Here is a 13,866-nt window from a genome sequence, read left to right as displayed (position 1 = left end):
GTGTAGAAGAGTCAATGCTGACAGCATACTTCGAGGCAAACATGATGCATGAGGAAGCCCACCGAATCTTGTATCGGGACTTCCCAGAGCATTTTACCTGGCAGTCTGATGGTAAATTCTAGCAGAGAAGGAAAAATTCCATTTTCCAAGTTGGCAGAGTCATCTCGGCCCATCCTGCTGAGGGATAACACTACTTTCTTTGTGTTCTCTTAAACAATGTTGTTGGTGCTACCTCATACAAACACCTTAGGATGGTTGATGGCATGCTACTGCCTTCATTCTGTGAAGCTACAGAAAGGAGGGGTCTAATCGAAGAAGACAATACACTGGATGAATGTCTAAGTGAAGCTACTTTCTTCCAGATGCTTTCCTCTCTGCGAAGGCTATTTGCAACAATATTGGTATTCTACGAGCCGAATGATGTGATTTGGTTGTGGAAAAAACACTATGATGCAATGTCAGAGGACTACAACCACAATAATCCATCCCCGGATCTGGTGCAACAGATGGTTTTGATAGACATTAGAAACATGCTGCAGTCTATGGGGAAGGACATAAGGTCATTTCCTCTTCTAGATATTGATCACTCATATGACAATGCTAGCCATATTCCTCATGAGATATTTGAGGAAGCTAGCATCGAGCAGAATCTCAAAGATGTGCTATTGTGCGACTCACTCAACACCGAGCAAAGGTGTGCCTACGATGAGATAATGGCTGCTGTCTATAGCAAACAAGGTGGGTTGTTCTTTGTGGATGGACCTGACAGGACGGGAAAGACCTTTTTGTATAGGGCACTTCTCGCAAAACTATGTAGCCAGGACAAGCTTGCCGTGGCTACAGCTACATCTAGAGTCGCAGCATCCATAATGCCAGACAGGAGGACGGCCAACTCGCATTTCAAGATACCCCTCACTATTGAAGAGGGTGGTTGCTGTAGCTTCATGAAACAGAGTGGTACTACCAGGTTGCTGCAGCAAGCAGCTCTCATAATTTGGGATGAGGCATCTATGACAAAAAGGCAAAATATGGAAGCACTAGACAATAGCCTATGGGATATAATGGGCTGGTCAGACCTACTGTTTGGTGGGAAGACTGTTGTCCTTGGTGGGGATTTCAGACAGGTCCTCCCTGTTGTGCGAAAAAGGATCCAGGGGTCAAATAGTCGGTGCTTCTCTATGAAGGTCGTATCTTTGGGAATCCATGCGCCACCTAAACCTCGTCCGCAACATGAGGGCTCAGAGTGACCCATGGTTTGCAGATTATCTATTGCGCATTGGTGGTGGAATGGAAGAGGTTAACAAAGATGGCAATGTACGTATTCCAAATGAGATCTGTGTCTCGTACTCTAGCGATGCCGAGAAAGATCTTCATAGATTGATCAGCATCATCTTTTCAGATCTAAATGCAAATATGGCGGACAAAGACTACATCACCACCAGAGCAATTTTATCTACGCGTAACGATTGGGTTGACATGATCAATATGAAAATGATTGATATGTTCCAGGACGGTGAGACGGTGTATCACAGTTTTGACTCCGTGGTAGATGATCCACATAACTACTATCCATCAGGAGTTTCTTAACAGTCTGACCCCCAACGGGCTACCTCCACATGTCTTGAAGCTCAAGCTCGGGTGTCCTGTCATATTGTTTTGGAATATTGACCCTGCCAATGGGCTATGCAATGGTACAAGGCTGGTGGTGAGGGGGTTTCAAAGAAATACAATTGATGCGGAAATCATGGTGGGGCAGCCTGGTGGGAAGCGGGTATTCCTTCTTCGAATACCGCTATGCCCGTCCGATGACGAGATGTTCCAGTTCCAGTTTAAGAGGAAGCAGTTTCCTATCAAGTTGAGCTTTGCCATGCCGGTCAACAAGTCATAGGGCCAAACTATCCCAAACGTGGGTGTGTACCTACCCGCACCTGTAACACCCTAAAAATTACATTCTTTTAAAATTAGTAAATATGATTTATTTATGCAAATATGTGTGCATTAAAATATAGGAAAATAATAAATTTTGTGGAATTAAAATTAAATATAAGGTTAGAAACTTCTTGATGCATACATGCTGCTGCATATCTAATTTTGTGATGAATTGATCTTGATTCAAAGTTCAAATGAATTCAAAACCTATTTGAAAATGCTTTTGGAAATCTATTGGAAAAAGAAAAAAAATGCGAAATTCATTTTCCCCCTCCCTTCTTCATTTCGGCCCGTTGGCCCAGCTCCTTCAGCCCGCTGGCCTTTTTCTTCCGCGCCAGCCGCCAGCCTAGCCGCGCGCCTCGCTTGGCCCAGCAAGCCGCGCCAGCCCAGCTCGCCTCCCCCTTGCACGCTGCGCGGCCTAGCACCGCTGCCGGCCTAGCCCAGCCGAACGGCCTGGCAGCAACCGCCGCTGCTCCCTTCTCCCCAGCCGCTGACACCCTGGCCCCGCATGTCGGTGGCGTCCCCTTCCCCCGCGCAGCTCGAAACCGCCTGCCCGCGCCTGACGCAGCTGCAACCGCCGCCACGACGTGCGTCGTGGGAGCGTCCCCCGCTCCTCGGCCTCGATAAAAAGGAGCCGAGCCCCCCCCCCCCGCGCGCTCCCCTACTCTCCCCACTCCGTTTTCGCCCTCGCCCACGCCACGGAGGTCGCAACCGCCACACGGAAGAGCTTCGCCGGCCGCCGGCCTCACCTCCACATGGAACGCCGTCCCTGAGTCGCGTTCGTCCCCGTTTGAAGTCGCGGTGAGCTTCGCCGTGCTCCCTCTCCTTCCCCCTGTGCTTTCAATTTGGTATTTCGTGGCTGTTTGGGGCCCTATTCGTGAGCGTCCGCGAGCTTTGGCTGCTGGCCATGGCGTCCGCCGCCTCAGGCTCACTCCTCCGGCCATCGTAACGGCCTTGGCAAGTTCCCCTTCACCCCAGCTAACTCCTGGTGCCTCCGGTTTTCCGAACCGTGGCCCATAGGCCGTGTTCCGCGCGCTCCGGTGACCTCCATGCCGCTGGCAATGGAGCTTTGCCACCAGCAGTCACTGCGCCGGCTGGGTCTGCCCCTCTCTTCTCTCCCCCAGTTTGATTCTAGCCAGTCCATTTTCCGATCTGCGGTCGAGATTAGAAGATACCTCTTCGGAGGTCAAATAGCTTAAGAGCCCCTCAGTTTTCATCTAATTGGAGACCAAGTATTCTTCGACTGACCAGCAGGACCAGCAAGAGTTTGTGAACCAAGGCAAGTATAGCATGGGCCTACCTTGATGTCCTATTTCACTTTAATCAATTACTCATTTACATGTGTCTAATTTTGATACCCGTAAGGACATCCTAGTGATTGATTATCATATTCCTTGTCTCCTATGGGTTAAATGCATATGGGTAGATTGCTAGTGCTCTAACTGAACTTGATATACATTGATGATGAATGATTCTATGGAACTAAGAGTTTAACATGATTTATAACAACGGTTCCATAGGGCAAAGGTGCAAATGACTCTTGATCATGTTGCTCCCAGCCCTCCATAAGGACTTATCTGTCGGCAAAAGCTAGGACTGATAGTGCAACCGGGAGAGTCATATGGCTCTGACTTTAGCTCAGTAATAGGACATTTTCTAGCTAGATTAGAGGTTACCTTTTTGGCGCAAATGGGGCTTGCCACGTTGGGTATAGGGCTGCCTCTGTTCCTATGAGTATAGCCGCGATGGATATGTGCCATAGGAAGGGGGAGGGTTCCTACATCTGCCTGCCAAGGAAACCTAGCGGCCCTAACTTGTTAGTGAAAGCCTATGAAATGGCTTCATAGTGTACCATGCCCGCTCACCTTGGTAGTGACATGGGAGTAATTAACCCAGGGCATATGGGGATCACTGACTCGCGGTGAATGTGCACCACTTCTGCAGAGGGTAACAAACTGTTATAACAGCCGTGCTCATAGTTACGAGTGGCCCAGGAAAACTCACAGAATAACTGGATACTTGATGATGATCATTTAAGATGTTCTATGATGTTATATGATACACTTGACCCTGATATCTGTTCATATGGGATTAAATGGGAGCTTAAGCATAATTTGATAACACCTGATATTAAAAGCTTGATTTACTAAAAATGCTAACTGTAGTAAACCAGTATCAACCTCTTTTGAGCTTCATAACCCCATGTTAACTTGTTAAGTACGGGATGTACTTACGCTTGTTTATTCTCTTTATTTGGATAAAAATCCCAGATGGGTAACAGATGACAACGAGTATGAGGATTTTTCGGAGGATTTTTAGGCTTGTGGTCAACCAGTTGACCTTTCCCTGTGATGAAGCCCCACGAGAGTGTTATCTTTTTATATTCCGCTGTGTAATGTAAGACTAAGTTATATTATGGATCTGATGTATGAACACCGTGATGATACATTATGTAATTTGTCAGCTTGTGTGTGTGAATTGATCCCTGGGCACACACGAGTTTTGTGCATTCAATTTTATCCTTAAAATTGGGTGTGACAGCACCGGTGTTCTCTCACGGTCAGCTTGTACGTTGTGATGTCTAGAGTCACGTCAAGAACGAATATTAAGATCCTTGCCCTCCCTCCTGATGCGGATGCACAGGAGGAGGAGGCCAAAAAGATGGAGAAGAAAAATGTTAAAAAGAATGTCGAGGGAAAAAATAAGAATGCATCAAATAAAAAAGATAAGAATAAGAAGACCCCAATAGTGGATGGAACTTTCATGAAGAATATTGTATTTAAGGAGGTTCTAACGCCATAGGCAAGGTAACAGAACATTACTAACACATACAATGCATTTTTTATTCAATTAAATACTTGCACAAATAGTATCTCACTAACGCAATGTCAGTGCCATGGACGCGGCGATCGCTCGAAACACCAGGCATCCACCGACAGCATGCCAGCGAGCGTCATAACGGACATACACAAGATTGGGAGGAACAGCAAGGTATGGATAAACCCTGACGAATTCCGTCCGGAGCGGTTCCTCGCGGGTGGCGCGGCGGACGCTACTAGCGCTCCCGTACGAAATAGTCATCGAGATCGCCGGACTTGTCGCCGTGACCTCGCCACACCTGATGGAGGACCTCTGTAGCCTCCGTGGCACGTACGTGTCCGCAGTCCACCCATGTATGAGTCCCATTACTTACACATTTAATTTGTCTACCTGTACCTTGCGTGTGTCTTTGCAGTTGCCAGACCATGCTGCACAGCGTGCATGGAGCGCGTCGTGAGGAGCCACGTAGCGCTAGAGCGGGAGGAATCCATGAGGTGGTCATAGATGCTTATATTAAACTGCTGAAGGCCCATGAGAGTTTGAAAAAGAGGCCAGGAGCTACAGTCTATCTTGAAACTGCGTGCTTAGTTGCAATCATGAAGCGGGATGGAGAAAAGGATGAGACCATTGAAGCCAATTACCCTAACCGTGGCACTTCACAGCGTCCTAGTTTAATTCAAAGGGTGCTAGCTTACTTGAAGCATGATATGGTAGCAATTTTTTTAAATGGTCTATTAGTCTTTCATTATCAAATTTTTATGCCTGGCAAAATGTTTATTATTTGATTTGATAGGTGTTTCTTCCAATAAATGTTACAAATACACATTGGTACCTTGCTGTTATAAATGCCGACAAACGTGAGGTTTAGGTGCTAGACTCTTTGGGCGAGATGTTCGGACGTGCTGACCTCAATAGAATTGTGGGTATTTCCTAACACAGCTACTTGTACACATTTTATATTTTAGAAATGCTGATTGATTCATTCTTCTATGAACAAATAGTGACGTGGATTGCAGAAACAGATAGATTTCATATTGGAGGAGACAGACCCGAAAGAGCACAAATGGCTAGATGTTGAGGTTGATACCTGGCCAGTTAGGGAGATTTTCTGTGGCAAATTATTACAAACAGATGGGTACGTTAAAAATAATGGCATGTCATATAAGTTGAATTTTATGTGTCTTTGCCTTTTTGATCTAATGTGAGCCTGAACCTCTATTAATGTTGTATGTAGTTTTTCATGCGATTTATTCTTAATAAACTTTATGGAGTATTGGACTAGGAACGATTTATCAGACGAGTTCAATCAGGTAAACTATGCGTCTTACCACAAGTTATGAGTGTGCACTAGCTGTGGGTTTTTAATTAATAATTAATTAGGTTCATACTATCGTGCAGGATGATATGAAAGAATTTAGATTGAAGCTTGCGGCGATCTTGCTATCATCAGAGTTAAACAAACGAAAGGGTGCTCCATATCTTGATAGGGATGAAAATATTAGAAGCCCAAGCGACTCTGCCATAATAGAGAATCCAAAGATGGCTAATCAAGTGTCCACGAAAAAGAGAAAACATTATGAGGAGGCCAAATGCTTAGTGGTTCAAATGGGCACCCCTCAACCCATACAAACTCAGAATAAATCCCCACAAGTCCATGCTAACCAAGACCCTGATGAGTTCTAGCCATCTGAGGCCATGAAAGACATGCCAATGAACAAGGAAGAGATGTGCTGAGTTACTGTGTGATTACGTCATGGCAATTCAGGATGAAGCGACGTTGAAGTAAGCTACATGATTATTTTAATTACTTTATTTACTAATAATAGTGTGCTATCTTATATGACAAAAACCATCATCTGTGTCTAATGCTTTGCAGGAAGCCTTGGGTTAAAGGTTTTTATCCCTCCATGATTGCCCTAAGTGTCAAGGACCTACAAGAGTTGTTAATGAATAATCGAGACATCTCTGAGAACTGTTTCAACTTAGGTATTCGTTTTCAGGCAGCTCAAGAGTACAATACAATGAAGAAATACAATAGTATTACGAACCATCACATGGACCTAAGATTCTGTGTAAGCACATTTTTAAAATTCTTATCGTGCTATATTATATTGTCTTATTTGTTGTTCTCCTAATTGTATAAAGTAGGCCAAGTTATACTAATCCTGACTCTCGATATCATTCTCTTCCAGAAAATGTGTGCTTTAACAAAAAAATGCCAGAATACCATAAAAAATACACTAAGAAAGAAATGGCTGTTGCGATTGGTGTATGTGAGGATATGAAATATAGCTTAGCACAATGCAGATACGTAAGTCGCTTGCTTCTGATTTTATTACTTGTTTCCTATATACTATTCTAAACGCTACCATGTTAGTAGTTTCTTTTGCCATGGCTGCACGTTCGAAAATATATGCTTTATATTTTCGATCAGAAGAAGAAGATGCTTATCATGATTGATCCTAGACCTATTGAAGACTGGTGTAAAGACACACCAGCGCTGATGTATGCTAGGTACACTTTTGGATTTACCTTACAATACACGAACGCAGTGAATGTACATATTCCTAGATGGAATGAGGATGTCTTCGAATAAAAATTCAGACGGGAAGAAAACATTGCAGAGGACATAGATGGGTAACTAACTCAGAGTCACTATGGCTTGCAATAATAATACCTACGATTTAACTATTTCTATATATCGCTGATCGTGAATCTTGCCACAGACACTTAAGCGGATATCTTATTCTACAGTATATGTCTACGTGAAATAGACAAAAGCCACACATATTTATACGGTAAGTATAACACTTTATTTTAAGTTTTTGTGGAAGATTTTTTAAGAGACGCAGTATTACCCATACAACAGGCACTAATATTAACATATATACTCGAGCCTGTGTACATGATGGTATGGAGATGCGGCGGAACTTATTCGTGGATTTATTGGCGCACGAAAGAAATTGATATCGGAGATTTCTTCCTGCCGATATAAAACATCATTTTAGACGCATCACGGAAAGGTCTATAAAGTAGAGTTTGTAAGCCTGTGACGCCTTGCTCTACGTAACTGTTAATTTCACAAACTTTATTTTTTGGATTAGCTATAACTTTAACGTTGATATATAATTTTTACAGTATTATTATCTTACCGTGCGATCCGTGTGTTTTTAGAATAAATTCTTAGCTATCCCGTAGCAACGCACGAGCACGCTACCTAGTGTATAAAAAAAGATCATACATGGCACATATACTGTATTCGTAGTCTACATGGTACATGGACACTCGGGACAGCTCTTGGGGGTTCCCCTCCAGGTCCAGACCGCCCTTTTCAGTTTTCACCATCTTAGCTTGGCGGGGAAGTACTGCAGGGAAAAAAAAAATTCAGACAGGTAAGCTCATATCAGAATGTGGTTTCTCTGACAGAGACGACGACGCCAAATGCATGAGCACATATCAGTAGACACCTTATCGATCAGGGACATGTAGTAGGGCTTCACCTTCTCCACGTCGATCCTGACGTTGCTCTTGCTGTACAGGTCATACTTGCTGCAACAACAAGAAAAAAGGACAGCGCGCACCAGTCAGTTGTTAATCATTATACCTGTATATATATAAAGTGTCCATATCTCGTCGATATCAAGTAAGTATCTGCAACCGACTGATCTGGTGTTGTTTGTCTTACTTGAACACATGCAGCCACTTGAGGTTCTCCTTGTCCTCTTCGTTCATCAGGTGCATGTAGGCTCCATGCTTGTGCAGGGCTGCATAAATGAAATGCATGTATCCTGACTTGTAACTTCTGAAAACTTTCGTTCTGTATATACATATATACAAAAAGAAGAGAGGATGAGCGATCGAGGGGGCTTACGGTAGAACGAGTGGTATCTGATGATGAACAGCCCCGCGGAAGGAAGGGTGCACTTGTTCTCCTTGGCCACCTGACGAGATGAGATGAACACACACGCACATGTCAGCATTTTTCTTTTTCAAAACACACTGCGGCAGGAGAAAGCGTATAGATACTGACCAGGTACATGTAGTCGTCATGGCCCCATGACATGAGCACGTTGTCGAGGCCGCAGCCCTCGGAGTAGACCCCCAGCTTGGTGTTGAGCTTGGGGTTGTGGTAGTCAGGGTTCTCCTCGAAGTACTGCAACAGTTAACGTTCATTTCGATTCAGAATTCAGAGGCCGTCAGGGACGAACAGAGCAGAGCACCCAGCCCCAGACGCTACAGCACTGGACTGTGACTTCTCTGATTCTGCGGTGCCCTGCATCCTCCATTCCTCCCAATTGCTTCATGATTGCTGTTGCTTACCTTGAAGTGGACGTTGCACTCGTCGTACGCACAGCCGACGGGGAAGGTGTCACCTGAAAGTCACAGGTTGCAGAGGCGGAATTTCGAGGATTATGCATCTAGAAGACGTGAAGTTTTCTTGCATTGTCAAGTTTGGTTTTCACTTGCTTACCAACGACAGCCCACTGAGGCAGCTCCCCAAAGCTTGGGTGCAGCAGCACCTTGCCCAGGTCTGAAAATGGCAATTAATCAAGCTTGTCATTAGAGCTAGAAAAGCGTGGCCCCATGTTTCAGCGACTACACGCAGTTGTATCAACAGCAAGCAAAGCAAAGCAAGCGGTAGTAGAGTACCGTGGATGAGGCCGGTGAGGTGGAGCCAGTCCTCGTCTGGGTAGTCCTTGCGGATGGCCTCGGCGGTCTGGAGGAGGTGCTCGATCTGGGGCATGTCCAGGTCCGGGTCGCTGTCGTCGATGAACTCGTTGAGCAGCTCGATGCAGTCCCAGATGCCCATCTCCGTCTTGTCCAGCCGCGCGTACTCGGCCCGCATCCGCGACACGAACTCGTACGTCTGGCTGATGTGGTTCACCCGGTAGAACTCCTCCACCGTCTGCTTCCGCTCCGACTCCGCGTCGTAGTTCCTGCAGCCAGCACGGTTCAGTTCAGCGTTTCGTTTCAGCTCCTGCTTTTTCTTTTTTCGTTCCATCTATCTATGCTAACACACACAGCCCAGGGCTAGGAAGCAAAAATTAGCCGTGTATATATAAATAAAATAAAAATAGATAATAAATAATAAACCCACCGTGTTAGCACAGGCACAGTGGTCACTGAACCACTGAATCAGTTTTCAATGAAATCAATGGAACTAATCCATCCATGTTAACAGAGCCACAGCCTTATCGCAAAAAAAAAAGCCACAACCCACCGCTAGGAAGGAAAAATTAGTCGTGTGTGTGTGTGTGTGTGTGTGTGTGTGTGTGTGTGTGTGTGTGTGTGTGTGTGTGTGTGTGTATATATATATATATATATATATATATATATATATATATATATATATATAAGTAAATAAATAAATAAATCCTCCGTGTTAGCATAGGCAATTAGGTACAGTGGCCACAAAAATATCATGGGTGCACGTGGGGCCACTGTCGTGGACACCCAGAAATTCTTTGGGAGCGTATGCCAAGCTGTTTCTTATTTGGCCTTTTTTTAGTTCCTTTCCCTTCCTCAGACACACGAAATTTTTTGCCTCAATTTACGTTCTAAATGATATAATTTTATTTGCAAAAGCATATCTGATCTGATTATCTGAACATATATACTAACAATAATTTCAGTGGTACATGACAAATTCCCCTTGCTGGATCCTGTACCACAATGCAGCGGTCGTAGTCGAACAGAGTGGCATCTGAGATCTGACGTCGAAGCGGCAGCACAACCTTTTCGTCCGCCAATTTCGTTTGTTCGTTTTTGCCTTGTGATGACAAGCTTGGCATGGCATCATTTTATTTTACACTTCTCCTAGGTGCCTAATTTTTTAAGCTGGTTTCTGACAACACTCTTATACTACCGATTAGTACAAATAAATTATCACTTTTGTTATTTGTCTTTGTTTCATAATATATTAAATTTTTGTCCTTGCCTGACTATAGAAATAATTGTAATTATTAAATTGTCTTTGTGCCAATACATATCAGATTTTGTCAGGTTTATAGTTTTGTCTAACATATTTTTTATTCTCGAAACAAAAAATTACAAATTGTGTCTACAGAAATTGTAACGAACTAAAATTACACTTTTAATATAAAATATATGCAATAACCATCTCCTAAAAGAAAACTAAAATTCAGGCAGCGGAAATTTAACAAATCTCTTTATTGTATGCTGTTGTGCTTATGCAAGTGCGATTATTCTCAATTTTTCGGCCTGCCACGTAAGAATGTGGATTTGCCGATTGTTTTTTTATATATAAAAATTATTAAAGACATGAGGGGGAAAAAGCCGTGACGCATCTGTTCTCGTCTCGACCGTCGATTGGAAGGAGAAGCAGAGCACTACTTTTCTCTCAGCTGCTGTTCTGGCTTTTGAGTTTTGGTGTCGGCGACGATCCAAGAACACACCCAAAGAAGGCACGTTCGCTTGTGATATGAAACGGTACTATTTGAACCAACGAATAATATGGTGTCATCGACGATCCAAGAACACATCGAAAGAAGGTCTGTTCGTTCGTGTTATGAGCCGTACTATTTTAACGAATAAATAATATTTTTCTCTCGTAATAAATCAGCGAACGTTACTTTCAAACATAGCTTTTCAGGGATGGGAAGAGTGCCGAAGTTATTAGTCTGTTTTACCTGAAGGTATTGCCGAAGGCGTTGGCATCCGGCACGACGAAGCCGGCGTCGAGCACCAGCTCCGCAGGGTCGCCGGCGGCGGGGACCTTCCTCTCCGGCACCACATCTGCACCATGACCATTCATCATCAGGAAACGAAACTTCTCGCATCATACACCGCCATTACGCCAGCCAGCCAGGCAAACAGGGAGAAGAACACACAAAGAAAAAGAAAACACAGAAGCTCACCGAGCTGGGGCTGTTCAATGGTGATCGTCATCTTCCCCGATGGATCGGCTGCGCGAAAAAAGAAGGAGAAGAAGCAGCTAGCCTTGACGAAAATGGCAGCACGAACTGAAACAGAGTCCAAGAACACGGCAACAGCGACGGCCTGCTTCCGGAGGCGAAATCCGCACGGTATTTATAGCAGGAGGTCGCGGGGCGCGGGGCCCCGGTGTCAGCCGGCAAAGGTAGAGGTAGCTTGTGAGGCCCGGGCAACAGCTGTGGGTGACGAGGCAGGGGAGAAGAAAAGCAGAGCGCGGGAGATCCCAGCCGACGGTCAGCGAGAGAGAAAGAGAGACATTAGTGGTGGCGTTATCCGCCGGAGCCGGGGGATTCGGATGTGCTAGGACACGGGGGTGACTCAGCCATGGCGTGGAGCTGCGCCTGTGGATGACAGCGACACCTCACGCTCTTTGTGGTAGGTACTGCCCCCTTTCTCCCTCGTTGCGCTTGCATTGCATGCTTGTTATTGACTAGTAGCCTATTTTTCTTTTATCTTTTCTACTATTTTCTCAGATTTATTTAATTTCCTCTCTTCTTTTCTGTCTCCTCTCCCTTTGTACTGGGAGCTAAATAAATACTCGTACCATAGGTGTGTTTTGGTACAGCTTCTGTCCCAGCTTTATAAAGATATTTTCAGCTTCTTCTAATAAATGGGTCTGGATGAAACAGCTTGTGTATAGAAGCTGTTTTCAGCTCCTCTCACATTTGAAGCTGAAAGTACTAGCTTCTCATAGCTTTTTTTTGTCATCTTCCTTGAGAAGCGTTTATACCAAATGTTTATAAAAATAGATTTAGCTCTATCAATAAAGCTGCTTTTGGAGTTAAAGCTAATAAAAATTGATTCACCAGTGAAGCCAGTTGTATCAAAAAGGCCCTGGTTGAAGCAGCACGTGCATTGTCTTGGACTCTTGGGCAAGGTTTGAGGGGGAGAACTCACCTTTATCTCCATGGTAGTTGCAGAGGAAATGTGTCGGTGCTGGTGCTTTCCATATGGCAAAAAAAAAAAAAAAAACCAAATTGTTCAATTTGCTTATTGAAAAAAAGTCAAGAAGGTATATTATAATACCTATAAGTTCAAATAGATGTGTTTTTAAACATTTTTTCATAAAAAATTAGATGAAACTATTTTGATGATGTGGATATTGGTGTATTTTTCTATCTTAATATTATTAATTAGAGATCTCCAATGAAGTCTCCATCACGAGAAGCACTAAAATGTTAAATCATAGAATTTATCAATATAACTAACGGAGGACTCTGGTGGAGCTTCCACATTAATCCCCACAAGATGCGCTAGGTAAAAGATAAATCCAAAAAATCTCATAATAATCAAAACATTTGGCCTTAAATCTTATAGTGTATCATCATCATGGCTAACAATAACCATTGGATTTATTTCGGTTTTCTAAATAATTATCCACCACTAACTATTCTTATTAAAATACATAAAGTCACCCTAAATATGCATATATAACATAATTTTCATCTAAATCGTGCACCATATGACTATAAATGATGATTTGAAATGAAACCATAATTAGATATCAAATTACCTACGTATGCTATTATTATGAAAGATAATACAAAATAAACCCTCCAATTTATCTAAAATTATCCCACATCTATCATTTTAAAAATAAACAAAATATCTCACAAATTACGTCTAAATATAAAAAAAGCTATTATGGAAAAAATACTTCAATAACCATAACCCGCCTTATATGTGTTTCTAAATTACCTAGGCCTAACGCTACCAAATTAAAAATAAACATAAATACTATATGCTGCCATGTCAATCAAGTAAAATAAATATTTAAAAATAAGAAATGTTCCCATGACAAACCACATGCCAACGACATTGATAATTTAGGGGGTATTTGGCTTCTCCTGCTAAACTTTAGTCAGCTAAATCTAGTCCAATTTAGTCACTTTTCACCCAAACACTATGACTAAATAGGACTAAATGAGCTTTAGCCAACTAGTCACCAAGATGTTTGCTAAATAAGACTAAACCTCATATTTTAGTCTCATTTAGTTACTTTAGAGTCAAACACCCTGACTAAAAGAGACGAAAATGCATCTTTTAGTCTCGTTTAGTCATCCAAACCAAACATCCCATGATTAAGGCCCTGTTTGAATCATATGGCAAAACTTTAGCCCTACATTTTAGTCATTTTTTTTGTCAGAAGGATCCAAACAGGGG

At 43.2% G+C, this 13,866-nt stretch overlaps 2 protein-coding genes and 1 pseudogene across 2 annotated transcripts; 2 read left to right on the top strand and 1 right to left on the bottom strand.

Moving 5' to 3' along the window:
* The first annotated feature begins 251 nt into the window (after positions 1 to 251).
* LOC136526213 (uncharacterized) lies at positions 252 to 1,587 on the top strand. The gene is made up of 2 exons (XM_066518958.1): positions 252 to 1,164; positions 1,262 to 1,587. Exons 1-2 carry the CDS (start codon positions 252 to 254, stop codon positions 1,585 to 1,587), a joined length of 1,239 nt encoding a protein of 412 aa, XP_066375055.1.
* A 5,449-nt stretch (positions 1,588 to 7,036) lies between these two features.
* Positions 7,037 to 7,785, top strand: LOC136527898 (uncharacterized; annotated as a pseudogene).
* A 130-nt stretch (positions 7,786 to 7,915) lies between these two features.
* LOC136527897 (probable inositol oxygenase) lies at positions 7,916 to 11,897 on the bottom strand. The gene is made up of 10 exons (XM_066520752.1): positions 11,628 to 11,897; positions 11,400 to 11,505; positions 9,400 to 9,686; positions 9,221 to 9,280; positions 9,070 to 9,122; positions 8,780 to 8,902; positions 8,621 to 8,690; positions 8,435 to 8,513; positions 8,217 to 8,298; positions 7,916 to 8,114 (listed from the first exon to the last, which is right to left on the bottom strand). The coding sequence occupies exons 1-10, from the start codon at positions 11,656 to 11,658 to the stop codon at positions 8,088 to 8,090; spliced, it is 918 nt and encodes a 305-aa protein (XP_066376849.1). The 5' UTR covers positions 11,659 to 11,897; the 3' UTR covers positions 7,916 to 8,087.
* Positions 11,898 to 13,866: the final 1,969 nt, after the last annotated feature.

The sequence above is a fragment of the Miscanthus floridulus genome, chromosome 19 (assembly GCF_019320115.1).
Source record: "Miscanthus floridulus cultivar M001 chromosome 19, ASM1932011v1, whole genome shotgun sequence".
In the NCBI taxonomy this organism is placed as follows: Eukaryota; Viridiplantae; Streptophyta; class Magnoliopsida; order Poales; family Poaceae; genus Miscanthus; species Miscanthus floridulus.
Note: the sequence above shows the minus strand (reverse complement) of the source record. Positions and strands in the feature narration are given on the sequence as shown.

Bases quoted from the DNA above. Each gene is read 5' to 3' on its own strand.
- LOC136526213 (XM_066518958.1), top strand. From the start codon at position 252: ATGGTTGATGGCATGCTACTGCCTTCATTCTGTGAAGCTACAGAAAGG. The intron at 1,165-1,261 runs GTCGGTGCTTCT...CATGGTTTGCAG, and splicing joins AAGGATCCAGGGGTCAAATA to ATTATCTATTGCGCATTGGT.
- LOC136527897 (XM_066520752.1), bottom strand. From the start codon at position 11,658: ATGACGATCACCATTGAACAGCCCCAGCTCG. The intron at 11,506-11,627 runs GTGAGCTTCTGT...GTCATGGTGCAG, and splicing joins CATTGAACAGCCCCAGCTCG to ATGTGGTGCCGGAGAGGAAG. The intron at 9,123-9,220 runs GTAAGCAAGTGA...TGTGACTTTCAG, and splicing joins GCCTCAGTGGGCTGTCGTTG to GTGACACCTTCCCCGTCGGC.